The sequence below is a fragment of the Taurulus bubalis genome (assembly GCF_910589615.1).
Source record: "Taurulus bubalis genome assembly, chromosome: 8".
In the NCBI taxonomy this organism is placed as follows: domain Eukaryota; kingdom Metazoa; phylum Chordata; class Actinopteri; order Perciformes; family Cottidae; genus Taurulus; species Taurulus bubalis.
The window spans coordinates 22,951,124-22,967,888 of NC_136596.1; the positions used below are offsets into that span (position 1 = coordinate 22,951,124).

Here is a 16,765-nt window from a genome sequence, read left to right on the forward strand (position 1 = left end):
GGAGGTGTCCTTGAAGACATGATTCACATGAAACAAAAGTCGAGATCCATGTCAAAGGAACATAAGGTCTGAGCAAATAACATGATGTTTTTTTTTTTATGTATATGTAGAAAGAACTGGGATGAGTAGATTTCATCATGTGATCAAAAATAAATGTTGATGCAATAATTAACCTGTTATTTACGAAATGTGACTGTTGACATATTTTATATTATATCACTTTGAACAAACTCAGTCTCCTTCCTTCTTTTAGTTTCTTTAGATGTCGAAAATTCAGCAGAAATGACTTGATGTTTTTATTTCTTCAATGTTGGGTCCAAATGAAAAAATCAAACACAGAAACAGACTCACTTTTCTATTTAAATGATAATTTTATTGATAACACTAACACATTTTTCTTGAAGTCATAGAAACACGTGTAGCACGAAAGAGAACAGAGCAATAATCCAGAGAATCAGAGAACTAGAGGATTAATATTATTATACAGAAGAAACCCAAAGTGACGAAAAAAAAGACAAAGGGAAACTAGAAAGAGCCAACTGCAGAGAAATGGTTGAATAAGGTCGGAAACGGAGGGAATGGGGGAAAGAGAGAAAGACCAAGAGAAGCCGACCTCACTGACCTCAAGAGGCCAGAGAAGTCCTTGTAGTTTAAATGCAGCTGCTGCACAAAGAACCCTCTCTCATGACGTCAGCTCTGATCACTCATAGAATCAGGATCTATCACAGGTGTTGGCACTTTTTGTTGAGTTAAGGATTTAAAACGTGTCCAGAAACACTTTGTGATGTGAGATGAATAAAGGACAATTATTTAGTTTCCCCTCATAAAAAAAATCACTGAGGAAAACAATCCCGAATCAACATCGTGATGTCAAACTGCAATAATCAGGACGGTAATAATAACTATACCGGAAGCTTTCTCTCCTCCTCCAGTGATGGACTGCTGTGACTCTGAAGTCAACTTCTTGTGCATCAGAAGCATCAACTCGTCCGTCTGTGTGTGTTTGTGCTTTGCGTTGTGTGACTGCGCCCCCTGCTGGAGCTCCTTCTCTCTTCGAGCTGCCTCTATTCGGTCAGTTGGACTCGAGTGCTGTTCCTCAGAGTGACATGCAGGCTAAGTGAGGGACCATCTTATCATCATCTTCAACACTGTCAACATCCTCATAGGGCCACAGTCATTAACATCATCGTCCTGATCATCTTCTCTGTGTCAGCTTGAGACAAAAATAGTTATACGCGCTTATAAAAAGCTGAGAGATTAGAAAGAGAAAGGTTGAGTATAACAGCATTCAGTAGAAAATGAGAAACCAAATAAAAAGGAAAACACCAAAAAGCAAGTGTCCAGTTGACTGTCATGCAAAGAAAAGGCCAGCTACGCTGCTAGTTAGTTGCAGCTGTGTAATACTGTGTCCTCCCTCATTTTTAAACACGTGAATCCTATTATATTTAAATATTTTCAAGGCTTGAAACACAGCAAGAAGAACAGAAGAACGACACCCTTGGACTGCACATGCTGCTATCTCTTCTTGTCTTTTGGAGGGGTGGGGTTGGGGGGTCATGTCTGGTTTAGCACAATCCCGCATTAACGCCTTCAGGTAGCCTTTGACCTTTTAGTGTTAGAAGAGGGTGAACTAAGCATTAACACAGTTACTGGATGAGACACGAGTACAATACAACGTCTCATTGGTTCATTTGAAAAAAGCGTACGCAAAAAAAAAAGCGTGAAGATTAAGCTTTTGGAGCTTCAGTTCAACTCAAAATACAATCTCGAATGATATGAGATTTAAAGTGATAGATGTCCCACTCTGGCAAAGTGGTAATAGATCGCTCTACACCATGAATCTGCAAGAAAATAATATCAAAAACAACCCCAAACTAAAGTTGCAGAGGACAAATAGCAAAAAAGTAAGAAAATGTATTCCCACCATGTTGGTGGTTTCAGAGAAACACATGCAGGATGCAAATTGGGTGTACTATCCCTTTTAAAAAACACTTGTGTTTTACATGGAGTAGAATCCCTCTTAACAACAGACAGTACTTGCACAAGTGCACAAGCTGTATAATAGGAAAACAAAAAAATAAAAGAAAGAGAAAAGCACAATATAGTTATCCACTAAAATAAATAAATAAATATTCAAAATAAATAGAAACCTGAGGACTATTCATCAAACCGACTGCCCAGCCTCTTTAATATCTTGGTCTGACCAATAGGGGAGAGACAAATGTGAAGGCAGCCAATGGTGGACGAGCAAAGTACAGAGGAGCTGATCGCAATCAAACCCCCGACAAAAACAGTTTTCAGTGCTGCAAAGTCCATCGGATTAATCTTGCCACCCCTGGCACAAGCACTTAATATCATAAAAAGCTGATAATACATGAAAAACACAATTCAAGAAAACGAAGAAAAAAAACAGATAAAATCATAATTTAAAAAAAGCCCTGGGCCGAAGGCAGGGGACTGATGTGTCCTCCGAAATAAAGCCTTCTCCTTACATATTTCCCCTCCAGACTTGCAAAGAATACACACTGAGCGCAATGGATGTACTCTACATGACTGCTCACACACACACACACACACACACACACACACACACACACACACACACACACACTTTGTGAGAAAGGTCATGCTTCCTCCGGAATTCTTTCTTTCGAGCATTGATTTAATTTGTTTGTCTTTTTTGACTGAAAAGCGAGTTAAAAATATCACAACTCTTAGTGAAAGCGTACCGAGCTTCAAGCGGGTTTTCAGCCGTGTCCTAGCAACAGCAGCAGCCACCGACAGCGCATCCTCCATCCCAGAGCACCTTTTTAAAACGCCACAAGCTGCAGGACAAAACTAAACATAAAAATATCGAAATCATCATTGTGAGAAAAGGCTGCATGCCACTGCTCCTGTGAGCAAAACATTGAGCTCAGTTTCTCGTCACGAAAAGATGTTGGAAACCTTCGATGTTACATATTTAACAAACATTCTCATGTTCATGTTTTATGGAGCATTTAAATCTTTTGAGTCCTAATTGGCGACACAATACAACATGTTGATGCATTTATGTCAGTCAGCTGTGATTTGTGAATTTAAACAACACAATGTCCTGAAAATGTGTTAATTATTGCAATGTTTTAGTGTCCGGCTAAACCTTTTTGTGTTTCTCTGGTCACAGATCAGAGTTTAGTCCAGGACTAACAATAAACCTGAGTCTACTTTAAAAAACAGAAATGAGACTTTCCGTGCCCCTCCACTTCATTTAAGATGTGATTCTCCCTTTCAGAGGTCTTTCTTCTGGATAGCCCCACATGATTAAACATGTTTTCTTAATGTCTTCTATGTCTGTTATTTGCACAATTATGCTATACAATAATCAGAGCAAAACCACCGTCAAAATAAAGTAAAGTTTCAAATGATTCCTTTAAATGAAGCACAGTCTGTTTCTCTGATATTGGCTGTAATCTCTTGAAATGTGTTTTTCTGGTTACGACATGGAACATATACATAATTTATTATTATTAACTTATTTGGGGATAATGTTAAATATCAACAATAAACATTAAATATATTTGTATATGTATATTTTTTAAATGGTCTCATTGTGATGAGAATTATGGAAACAAGGAAGAAAATAAATAAATTTCCCTTCGTCACCATTGTTTTGGGCTCACCTTCAGGGTGCGAGCGCGTGGGGCATTCTAGAAGATGGAAAAGTACATTTGTACAATGAAACTCCGATTGTACGGCGTTTGCTTTAGCGAACCCGTTCTCAGTCGTCACGTTTGAACTAGTGTGTGTCTGGCTTACATGACCGCAGTCTCATAAACACAAAGACTTACTCTCTACATTCACACATTACACCAGCAGACACACCCCTTCCACACAAAAAAGACAAAAGAAGAAAAAGAAAAGAAAACCCCAAACGAAACCAAAACACGTTAAACCATGAGTTCAGGCGCAGTATTATAGCTCACATACAAGAAGCAAATTACAAAAATTGCCAATATCATATCCACTTAATAGCCACGATAAAAAAACAAAACACAGCCACTGTTAATATGGGAAAAAAACATGCTTCCTTAAAAAGATAAAGAGAGAGGAAAAAAAAGATTTCATTCAACTCTAGAAACCACTGGCATCAGGAATTTAGAATTATACAAGTTACATATAGAATTGCAAACGTGTAATAATAATAATAATAATAATAATAATAATAATAGAGTAATGATTATAGATGTTACTTAAAACTTTACATACTGTATTTCCAGTGCAGTGTTTATGTCACACAAGTGTGGATTCACAGGAGGACCAGAGTTGAGGGGAAGGGAGGAAGAGAGCACAGGAAGAAGGAATCACACCGAGTGCTGAAAACAACCCCAACCCCTCGCCAACCACCCGGCGTGCCGGAGGGAAGAAGAGGAAGCCGTTTGTTTGATAGTCAGAAGATGTTTGTGGGGCAGGTGACAGACAGTGGTAGTGAAAGAAGAGATGCATGCTGGGGGTTGAGCCGAGCGCCCGGTGTGGGAGGGTTTGTTTTCCAAAAACCAACCCTGGACTTGATATTTCCTCCCTTCCTCCTCCTCCTCTTCTTCTTCCTCCTCCTCCTCTCTCACTAGCAGACAAAGTTATCGCATTCAACCCTAAGAAGGAAAACAAAACAGTGTCAAATACATTAAATATAGATCCCTCTTTTCTGTCAGTAGACATGATGACGTATTTATTTGGGGAATAATTTTCTGAACAGTTTAGCGTCCCCAAAATGTCCAACTATTTCTGTGTGGCTTAAAAAATAAAACATAAGGCATCTGATACTGAAAGGACGGAAATAACACCAAAAAAACTTACATATCGTGGAATTGTTTAAAAAAAAAAAAATTTGGCAAAGGTGCAAAAGTTGCCATATTTAATAATAATTTAGTTAATAATGAAAACGAAAGAAGTGAGATAGGTATTACTCTCGACTTGCTACTTCTACCTCTACGATTACTGTGTTTCAGGCAGACAGCATCAGCGTATCAGAACCATACAAACATTTTTTAAATGCATAAATACAGTTGACAAGAACACCTCACAGTACTTGAGGACCAAATGCAAAAAGTAGCTTAAATGATTGAACAAGGTAGGAATAGTTGCTATGCTCTCTTCAGACTAAGCACGCATCATCTGAATCAACACATCAAGTAAAACCTTTTTTCTGCTCTTAGACCCTGTGAGCTGTCATTGCATTCATTCACCAGCTGCATCTCCTTATCGGAGAAGCAGTTTGAAAAAAAAAAAGAGGAAAAACCTTCCGTGGTGAGTTTTCTCCCAGCTGCCCCGGCGCCTGTCGTCCATACCTCACTGGAGTGGCGCAGCTGGCGCGCCTGAGCAGTGGAAGTGGATGTTCTGCCACTTGCTGTCTCTGCGTTGCCAGACGCGCGTTTCCTCCGACTGGCTGGACCGCGGCCGACCCTGGTTGTCCACAAACTGAGTCAGGCGGATGTAGGCGACGCAGGCCGCGTCCTCGCCAATCAGGTGGACGTGGGGGTTCAGGATGGTGGTGTGGATGGGCTTGCTGTTCTTAGCCAAAACTGAAAAGAGGACAAGGAGAATGTCAGGAGGGAGAATGAGCAGGATGACACAAACTACTGCAAACGTGACGTGTGACACTAATCATCACAATCTCCATGGATGGTGGAGCCGCTGTGGAGCATCTTCAGCCGTCAGGATGGAGCTGCAGTTTAGATGTCTCTACTTTCCCGACGTGGTCTATTTCTGACACCAAATAACAACAAGAGTGCAAATGCAGAGAAGTACTGCGGCTAAATGAGAGATGACTGATCACATTTCTCTTTTTTGCGTGGTTCAGACAAATCAGACGTGTAGGTTTACACTAAAAATAAAGATAAACAAGATAAAACGATACGAAACAAAATCAGGAAATGAACAAGATACAAAATAAAAAATAGTACCATATTTACAAGCAAGACTGCAAGAAGTCATACAAGAAAAAAGAAGAACAAAAAAGGACAATAGAAATCAACAAATCCATCATCTTACGGTTCTCAAAGTAGAACCTGTGGAAGTCCATCCCCTCGACCAGGTTGCCCAGCGCCTCCGGCTCAAACGAAGTCAGTCCAGGGTCGCAGATCTTACTGGAGGGAACAGAAAAGACAGAAAGTTAACGAAGACGCACGCCAAGCTTCAAACTACGCATTTGAACCCAAACCACACACAAAAAACTTACGCGTATGCCTCAAAGTCTCCATTGTTGATTGCCTCTATCAGCTGCTCGGTGATCTTGATAATCTCCTGTTTGCGTGCTGCAGAGGAACGTGGGCACAGAAGTTAATTTAGAAGTGATCGCAACAGTTAGGGAAAAAGATGGAGAGCGGAGAAGGTTTTATATTACACACCAGTTAGAACTCAGAATACTGTTATTTGTGAAAACTGAACTCTTGTTCCCTTGAGGAAAAGTATGCTTCATAGTGAAATAAAGCTTTACTTGTGGATTCTGTACGACAAATCTGTGAAGATGCAAGTCAATTCACACTTGAATTAGTCGGCGAATACATTTCTTAAACATGTCAAACTCATAAAAACTCACACACAGACCCATGTTCATCTCCATGAATCATCGCAAACCAAACCAACCGAGCGATGCATAGATGCGTGTGCAGTCAGCTGTGCTCTGCAGGGCAGACTGAAGAGGAGGTTAATGAGGCTCAAAGAAGCAAAAGACAACACACATCCAGATTGCTCAAGTTCCAACTCCTCTGACTGGAACACAATGTGCTTTACGCCAGCCTACTTTCCAAAAGCTGTTGAATGCGTTCGCTGAGATGTCATTCGGAAGCCGCGATTGGCTGATATGCGTAGAGGGTCGTGCTCGGTACTCACTCTGGGAGGAGGAGGACGGGGAAGGGCTGGAGCGGGAGTGAGGGGGAGGTGGGGATGTGGTGTGTGCAGGTGGAGGGGTGGGCCTGGCGCTCGGTACCGGAGCAGCGTCACCCTCGGGTGCGGGGGCCGCCGGCACCTTGCGGATGCTGCTTACCAGGTCGGTGAGCCGAGACACTGAGCGACGTCCAGGGAGGACGGACGGACGGATGGGTGGTGGAGGAGGAGGAGGAGGATGAGGAGGTGGAGGAGGAATGCAAAAGAACAGGTAGAATAAGAATAAAGGAATGAAGAAATGAGGAAATCCCTTTACGAATTTGTATATTTGTGGTCACAAAAACTATAAAGTGTGAACATAGCATAACCCTTACATTTGGGTTATAACTAAAAATGACTGAAAAACAGAATGTAAATTATGAAAATATTAAATTTGACTTTTTGACTTGGCCTCTACTCGGGCACATACATTCCTCTGGTGTATCTGGTGTAAAACGTGTAAAGCTCTGTGATACACTGAATCTCTTTGCCACTGTAGGTTTTTACAAACGTTACTCAAAGCAAATGCATTTGTTTGGAACCATTTTCAGCCGTGGAATAATCATACACATGTGGTCCTCCATCGCGTGTTTACAGATCCTCTGACTGATTGATTAATCTCTGTACATGTTCATGTTTATCTACACTTCACATATTACATACATCATTTGCATTTTTGCACTCTTCTATTGTTTCTTATTGTTTGTTTATTTACACCTCACACACTTAATATACACATACATACTTGTACTTTTGCACTTCTACTGGTTAAGTTTAATTTAATTCCTAAATTAATACTCTGTTCTTTTTTCTTTCATCCCAGCTATTTTTTAGTTTTATTAGTATTATTATTGTATATATATATATCTTTCATCCCTGCTGTTTTTATATCTTATTTTTTGTCTGTAAATTGCTGCTACTCGACAACAAATTTCCCCTTGGGGATTAATAAAGTATACATTCATTCATTCATTAATAAATAAGAATAAACATGATCAGGCTTTGGCAACACAGACTACACTTTAAGTCGGATCACTTCACTTTTTATTGGATTTTCTTTTTCAAAATTAATAGTGTTGTTATTGTTTTGCTTAAAAACTCATCGCAGCAATATGTTTGGATTCTGCAGCTGGTTTTTAACCGTTAACATCTCTTTAGTGCAGCTTTAGTATCATTCCTTCTTTAGCTTAAGAACCGCTCAATAAAAAACTCCTAAAGGGATTTCTTAAGATGCAAAATTAGCAAAAAGATGCAGCCAGAAACCGATTCATCATGAGAAAGAAGATACTGATCTTTCTAGAGCTTAGAAATAAGATATTTTACTCCTTTTCCGTCCTCTCCCAAAATGACAAATGGGGACAGAATCAATCCATCTTTACATGCATCATCTTGGAAAAGGAACAGAGGATTAGCGTTCGTCTACAGTACGCTCCCTGTCCTTCCCCTTTCCCACTTACTCTGCATGGGGACAGCAGGGGTGTGTGGAGGGGAGGGAGCAGACGGTGGAGTGCTGGATCTCCCTTCCCCGTCGGACGTGGGCCCTGAGCCCCTACGCACTGAGCCCAGCAGGTCAGCAAACTTTGTGGCAGCTGAGTTCATGAGGGAGGAAGATGGGAGACATCGGGGTCATACAGATGAACACACTTTGTCTTCGAGAGCACAAAGACGAGCAGGGCGACCCGGCCGCGCAGCTCTCCAAGACAACGTGGGACTCACAGACAGTGACGGGACATAAAAGACAAAAATCCATGCTAGGCAACGTCTAAAAAAAAAAACAATGTTGAGACACAGATTGCGGAGACGAGTCAATCCAAACCAGGCGGCAACCTCCGGTTCGGAAAAGTGAAGTCAATGCGGAAGTGCCTGAAACGTGCATTCTCTCTACTGGCCAGCGGAGGGCGACTCCTGTGGTTGCAAAAAAGAGTTGGATTTTTATGGAAAATGACTACTTCCCATTTTATTTATTCCCTCAGTAAACATTGTGAACATGACTGTATGGTCTCAATCTCTAGTTTTAAGTCTTCTTCAATACAGGGTGATGTTAATTTAGTAAATGATGCGTCAAACAGACCATAAAGCAGGCTATGGTTCACTGGTTTGCAAAAGCCAAGATGGCCACGGCCAAAAAGCCGAACGGGAGTCCACAAACCGATGGGTGACGTCATGACGACTGCGCCCGCTTTTTACATACAGTCTACGGTCTCAACACACGTGGCGTGGACCAAGGGGGCGGGGCCTGTTTTTCACAAGGGCTTATTTTTTTTGTTTTTCTTATTTATTTATTTGACTATTTATGTTATTATTGGATGTTTTCGACTGTCTGAAAGCGAGGCATACACAATGTTGCTGACTAAAAAGACTCTAATGGAGGGTTGAAGCGCCGCATAAGTCATGGTACTTGAGGGATTTAGTGGTGCTAAACGGCAGCAGATGTATGCTTTTAATACATGCAGGGACGCTGAATGTAAGACACACAAGGAAGGATTTAGTCAAGGGGAATTTTGAGTAGAGCATTGTGTGTGTGTGTGTGTGTGTGTGGGCCATGCTGACTTACAGAACACCGCAGGTGAGGAGCCCTGGGTGCTATCTGGCTGGGAGCTTGTGCTGGACTGCGCCTTAAGCGAGCTGTTGTCTAAGCTCTTTCCTGATAACATGCGTACACACAGAGAATGCAAAGAGAGATAACAACCAGCCGCACAAAAAACACAACAGAAATGTCACAGCGGGGAATGATGGGAAGGGCAAAGAGGGCTCGGAGAAATTCCAGCTACTAATCACTGACAGAAATAAAAATATTCCTGGTTATCCCAGTTATTGACTCCATTACAGCCTGATTCACAACTAGAGCTGCTGCATTTGACTGAGACTTTAATGGAAGTCTTGCCGGTGAGCAGAGGATGGATGACGGACACGGTGTTGGCCGTGATAACGAGGGAGAATCGGATGTCACTCGTTACCGCTCGTCTGTTTAATCAGCTGGCACAGGAGGAAACGCAACAAATAGAGGGAAATAAAGCGTCCCTGCAGGAAAGAGAGAGACACCACGGGAATGGCAAGAGAGGAAAGAGATCAAATTCACAAACAATCTACAAACAATGCATCAATACAAGTAAATCATCTCAGAAGCAGCAACTCTAGAGAGAAATACAGCCCACACTGCTTGACTGACAGCTGATCCTTCTCAAGCATTGAAACTCACAGATGGGCTTCACAAAAAAGGAGAACTTCCCGATTGTCAATTTAACAGCAAGTATTCCCACAAATCATAACCGACGTGAAAAAGTTGACTCTGTGACATCTTCTCCGCTATAAAAGCTTTGAGAGTAACAGCCCAGATATGTGTTCGGATGCTCCAAGAGCCAGCACCGGTGTTGGGTTACAAAACCAGCTGTCGAGCACTCGCTGACCTGATGAGATCCTGCAAAAGGCCGACTAGACGCACGCCGTGTCCACGAAAGACAAACACGACTGCCCTGCCCTTTCCCGCACTCACCTGGCTCTTGTGGTTTTTCTCAGGCTGTGAACCGTGCGCTTGAATCTTAAAGAGTCAGAAAGACTTCTGTGTGCGAGACTGACACTATCCAAGGGTGGCGCTAGCAGAGCGGTGTGTGTTTAACGCCTCTCCGGGCACCCTGTCTCAGTTTCATGCCACCAGGGCTAAATTTAGACCCACCCCTCCCTCTCCCTCCCAAGGTGCCCTTGCCCTGTCCTGCCAGAGGGGCGGGGCAGTAGGGCTCCAATCTGGGGCTTTGGGCAGCAAACCTTTCACTGTGAGTACAGAGAGAGTACAGTAGCGCCTCGGGGTGTGAATGATTATTAGGCGACGTGATGCTCCTTTGGGCTAACCTGCTTTCAACAAGGGTATAGTTAAAAAACATTTTTTTAAATGAGCAACAGAACTTTAATTAATCAGACATTTTCATTCAGAAGGCATGTTAGCTGCCATAGAATTACTTGATTTAGCGTATAATATAATTCAGTGTGATAATTTGTTGTCTTTCCATGAAATCATATCATTAAATCCTACATCGAAATATCGTGAAACACACATTGTCGAAATTGAAAATAACCGTGAGAACCGTTAATTCAGACAGAAGTATACAAAGCCACCTGGTTATTTCTGTTTAATTCTAAACTATATTTATTTATTGTTTCACCTGAAAGCATGCTATATTGTGGAAAAAGCTTTTTTTTAACCATAATGCCCAGCCTTACATCAGATTAGCGAATAGCAATAAAAAGGCTTTTCATAATTAGTGCATGGTAATATTATTTGAAAAAACAACTTTAGAATGAAAAGGGGGAGCTATGCCAACGTCCCCTCCTCGTAGATTACTGAATGAGCCACTGAAGCTGTTACAGTACGTTGCTTTATTAGCTTGCTGGTAACCTGATGAAGACGGAGGTAAAATGCTTCTTTAAATAAATTATACATATATGTATAGTTTGAGGTGATTCACAGTCTGACCTGTGTCTGCCCCCAGTGTGTAGAGGCAATCCCTCAATCATAGATAAGCCCTGAATTTGGTATTTTCAAAACAAAAGCTTCTGCTTTTAAAATGAGCACGATAAATAGCACAGTAAAATAAGCTCTTCTGCTCGAATACTGCTTGATAATTGTTGCACTCTTTCAACACGGTTCATTTCTACATGTTGGCTCTGCCAGGGTTTGCTAGAGAAATGTGTGACATAGCAGCAAAGCTTCTACGGGGAAGAGGAGATGGAAGCGCACACTCTGTTCTGTTTGGTTGGCACCAAAACGTCATGACCCGATTTAGAGGCATTGTACTCAGCTTGGATGTGGAGAACAGGTTGTGTTTGAGTGTGTTGGCAATTCCAGCCACAAACAACACACACACACACACAAACAACACAAAAACACACACACAAACAACACACAAGTACACAACTCTGCAAGCTAACACCTCACACAGGCATTTCGGTATTTCAGAGTTGTGTGTTTCTGAGTATTACGATTTAACACTTCTATCTCTCTCTCACACACACACACACACACACACACACACACACACACACACACACACACACACACACACACACACACACACACACTTTTAAAAGCCAGCAGAAGAAAGCAATGCATCCAGGCTCCACCAGGGGGCAGTATGAGATCAGCTATCAGCCGATTGACTGCCTGATGACATACTTCGTCTATATATTCATCTCACGGGATGTGTACGTATAATTAATATGTTTAAAACTAAGGAATACTCGTTTAAAAAAAACTCTTCTTCTGGGGATCCCGCTGTAACTGAATCTTTAAAAAAACAAGTAGTTTAACACATTTTATGTTCCACATCACACCCGTTAGCTTTTAAAAATGGTCATGGATCATGTTGACTATCAGAAAATAAAACACATCTCAGAGAGAAAACAACCTCTTATAAGCGACTATGAAGACACACAGTGGGCATCCTTACCACCCTCAGGCTCGTGATGTTGCCATCCGACAAACAAGAAGCTCATGCAAAGCAGAGCTCCAGTCGTCAAGGGGACCTTTCTGTATTTCCTCTGGATTGACGGTGAGTTTAACTGTAATTGCTCAGCTTTTAAAAAAATTGAATGAGCGGAATTTCATGACGCTCACTCAATTATGTGAGTAACAACGTTTTACTGCGAGGAGAATTTAGGAATCCATTTCCACATGTGGAACGTAACAATCCACCATTACAAAGCTGAACAGCTGATGACTCTCCTCCAGTTTACGGCTAAGTGAGCTCTCTGCCCTCAGACTCTACCCTGTGTGGTATTTATGATACATGATATTTGTTCACTGACCGGCAGCAGCAGAAAACAAGTACATCAATACAGCAGAAAGGTCAAGTGGTGATGACCTTCAGCCAACAGTTCACCATTTTGACTTCCCTGAGCTTGGGAATCTGTCGTGTGATGATTGATCTCTTGCGTCTCTGAGGTTCTTACCTTTCACGTCTTCATCCTCCACAGTGGTGCTGCTGCTGTCTGAGGATTCCTGGAGATCAGAGACAGACTGTCAGCTCGAGTTCAAACGTCACGACGCACACACATCTGCGCTGAACACGCATGAAGACGCACATCGCACACAACTTTTACACGCGTCAGAAGAGGAAGGGGAACAGCATGTCGGCGTATTTTAATGTACGGAGCACCAAATACATCAAGACAAATGAATGCAGACTCAACTCATAAAACTGGTGCCAAGCAAGGACACAAATACTATCCAACTTTTGGGGATATAAAGTCAAGCCATGTCAGCAAACCCATCAACCCAGCAGCTCATTATTCCACCGTGTCCACATATTTGACTTTTTTATTTTCTCTTCTTCTACTGCAGGAGCAGATGCCCCTGCTTCATTCTCAGTGTGTGTGTGTTCGTGTGTGTGTGGACAAGTGACGTCTTTCCTCCGCAGGGTGCCCTCGTCTCTGGTTGAAACTGACAGAAACTCAATGGGATGTGCTCCATCCATCTTTTTACAACAATGGCAGCATGCAGAATGGATTCTCAAAGGGCAATTAGTTGCCATCTTAAACTCAGTTTCCATCTACCTTCTTCTGTCTGCCCGGCTGTCTTTCTTTTCTTTGGCTTCTACAGGAACTTAGCTCGTGATTTCCAATTAGCAGATTAAATGAGCCTAAATTCCCCTGCATGTGGAGGAGGGTTGAGAGACTCGGTGACCTCATTAGAAGTACACTGTAGACCCACAGCGTCACGAGCACAAAGCACAAAAGAGGTTTTATAGCCTTCTAAAGAGCAGCTGGTGACCTGAGGAGAAGAGTGTGTGTGTGTGTGTGTGTGTGTGTGTGTGTGTGTGTGTGTGTGTGCGTCAAGCGTCCTCAGATATTAGAAACATCATTAGAAGTGTGATCACACCTACAGGTTGTTTTCTTTGCTTCTGAATCGTATTCAAGTTTTCTTTGTGACATTTAGCATCTCATTCATTTAGTTTCATCCTGCCACACGCTTTCAAAATGTTACCTATTAAAATATGACACTGTTAATTTGGCAAAGCAAGGATTTCCAAGGACCGCAGGCTGCTTGCTTTACTCATAAAACCTTATTCGGGGGTATTTTCCTGGACAGAGTTGGCATTATGGGAGCACAAAAAGTCAAAAATGGACAATTATCACATGCTCAAATCGACCAAACAAAGTGAACTAGTGTTTTAAAAGACGAGTGAGCTGCTCTAAAGCTGCCTGGAGTGAAAACTAAAACTGCATATACTTTCAGTGCCTTCCTGATTAGCCTCTTGTCGGACTTTCTAAGACCGACTGCTGTCCACATCTTCAATGCCATGCACTCCAACCCAAAATCGGACGGAAAGTTCACTCTGTTGTGACGCAAAACCTGGAAGTTGTGTTACCGTTCCCCTTTAGCTTTAACTCGCCGAAAACAACTTGAGCAAACACGGTGGCACGCATGCGACACATACACACACACACACACACACACACACACACACACACACACGCACACAATAAATACTTGTTCAGACCTACGATGAAGAGGTCTTACTGCAAAGTCATGCGGGTTCGTGCATATCTTCAAAACACAAACAGACGAACTGGAGCAACCACATTTGAGAGGATGTGATGCGACCAAAAATCAATGAGGATAATAATCTAAAAATCTCTCTCTATATATATATATATATATATATATATATATAAAAAAAAGACATTGTCATTCAACTACATCAGCGCTCTCTGACAGCTTCAATCTAGATTCTACATGATCGTTGTTTTTGCTTATATGTCAACATAAAATCATTAGCAATACTACTCATTATGCTGCACAATAGATGCAGAACAAAGACCAGACGAGGAAGAAGCATGTGACTGGGTGGCACTGGGTGTTCTACACTACGCTGGTTAAAGAGGAACATTCGCTGTCACACACACACACACACACACACACACACACACACACACACACACACACAAACGTGTGCACATACGCATTAGTAAACCGGTGCTCACACAGACGCATGGCGAAAAGAAGGATCAAAGGGCAAGAGAAGAGGAGGAAAATGGCAAAGAGGATAAAGAGTAGGTCAGGACTGGGGAATGATACATGTGTACCTTCGTCCTGTCCACTGGATTATGGATGACGGTTGTCTGAGGTTCCTGGAGGTAGAGGAGGAGGAGAGATGGAGAAAAATGGAGTAAATAAGAGAAAGGAAAGAAAGGGGGAAAGAGAGAAAGAGAAAGGAGTGTAACATAAAAACAGATGGATTAAGTGTTAAGAAAAACAAAGACGGAGAGGACAAAGACGGTGATATCAATGTTGGATGAGGAGAAAGTGCTTGTTACGGTTGACAAAAGGAGAGCGGGAAGAATCCTTCAAAGAGCTCGAGTGGATGGATGAGCTGATGAACCGTAATTTGGAGTCAGAGTGTCTGCCATGAGCACATCAGTACTCTCTCACACACACACACACACACACATAGTATGAACACAGTTGAAGGAAAAGGAGCAGCATTAAGTTGCTTTCAAAACGTTGATATTTTTATAACCTCAACTTGTTCGAGGTCTCCGCATTGCCCTGGTGTGCATGCATTATTCTAGATTGCCTTCAATAACCCACATGATGCCAATATGTCCAGAATCAAGATAATTGTATGTAAAAATTAGGCGAAAATCCGACAGCTCATGTATTATAAATGAGCTCTGACGTAGATAAACACGAGCCGCCACATCTTACGAGGCACCGGCTCACCCGGCAAAAAACACTTGAATAAAAATCGAGTCATCCTGTTCCTTCACACTGGTCTCAAAAGAAGAGGCGAGCGCTGCCGGGCAAACTCTGGCATCATTTCAGGATCTCTCTCTTGAAGAAATTCGACAGTTATTTTGTCAGGACTGTGTGCACGTGAGCTCTGTCATTGCACAATATTAGACAAATAACTTTTCTCCGTGTTGTTTTTTGCTGCTACCAACCCTCTCTCAATCTCCACGCTGCTTAAGCTAAAGCTATAGCTTCCCCTTAGAGCCACCCAGTTACAGTTGTCTTTGTTGCATCGAATATTGCGGTTACTTCAATCAAATGTGCTCGTTTCAGCACATTTGAGTGGCTCCTTTCAAACACTGGTCCTTGAACTTTGTGGCTTACGAAGTCCACCCTGTCCCTTTCTTGTCACTTTAAACCTCAAGCACTGACTGCTGATGATTCAGAATGGGAGATATATTTTTGTGCTGCTCACCACAGTCTGCTAGGAACTGTCATTTCACGAACCACCACCCATATTCCTTGCAGCTCTCTTCCCCCAGGAAGTGACACCCCTGCGATGACTAAACACCAGCTTTCTCCCTGGTGATGTGATGGCGGGGTTGTCGTGGCAACCGTCGCCCAGGGCAACAGGCACCGGCGGCTACTCTGGAGTTTTGACGATGAGTGAGAACAGAGTACCTGGGGTTCGCCAGATTAGAAGGAGGTGGGGGGGTCACCTCGTTACCGTCAGCCACCAGAACCGCTTCCAGGTCAGAACATGAAGGTCGTGCGAGTGTGTCTCTGCACGACCCATAAGCTCTGTGATGAGGGAGTTAATGTACCAAACGGCTAAACGGTAACTAGCTCAAGTCCCTGGCAACGGCGTGGAGATCAGGCTTCCTCCCACGCGTTATATTCCCTTCAAGGATCAGAATAAAAGAGGCCTCTTCTGCTGCATGGTTCTGGCACTCGGGAAGCACATCAACTTCCCATGAAACACTTTTCATAGTATGACTATCGTGTGTGCAGAGAGGACCGGCGGGCTAGCATCACATGAACGCGCACACGCACACACACACACACACACACACACACACACACACACACACACACACACACACACACACACACACAACTGTCACGATGCCCTCCCTGACT

At 42.5% G+C, this 16,765-nt stretch overlaps 1 protein-coding gene across 1 annotated transcript in view; it reads right to left on the reverse strand.

The window, feature by feature from the left end:
• Positions 1-363: 363 nt before the first annotated feature.
• Positions 364-16,765, reverse strand: part of camk2b1 (calcium/calmodulin-dependent protein kinase (CaM kinase) II beta 1) — a gene marked incomplete at its 5' end in the record, with an annotated part of 61,546 nt that continues 45,144 nt past the window's right edge. Inside the window, 6 exons of the mRNA XM_079222134.1 lie at positions 364-4,628; positions 5,276-5,558; positions 6,028-6,122; positions 6,215-6,290; positions 12,844-12,892; positions 14,980-15,024. Of these exons, the coding sequence (XP_079078260.1) occupies positions 5,326-5,558; positions 6,028-6,122; positions 6,215-6,290; positions 12,844-12,892; positions 14,980-15,024 (498 nt within the window). The 3' untranslated portion in view covers positions 364-4,628; positions 5,276-5,325. The remainder of the gene's footprint in view (positions 4,629-5,275; positions 5,559-6,027; positions 6,123-6,214; positions 6,291-12,843; positions 12,893-14,979; positions 15,025-16,765) is intronic.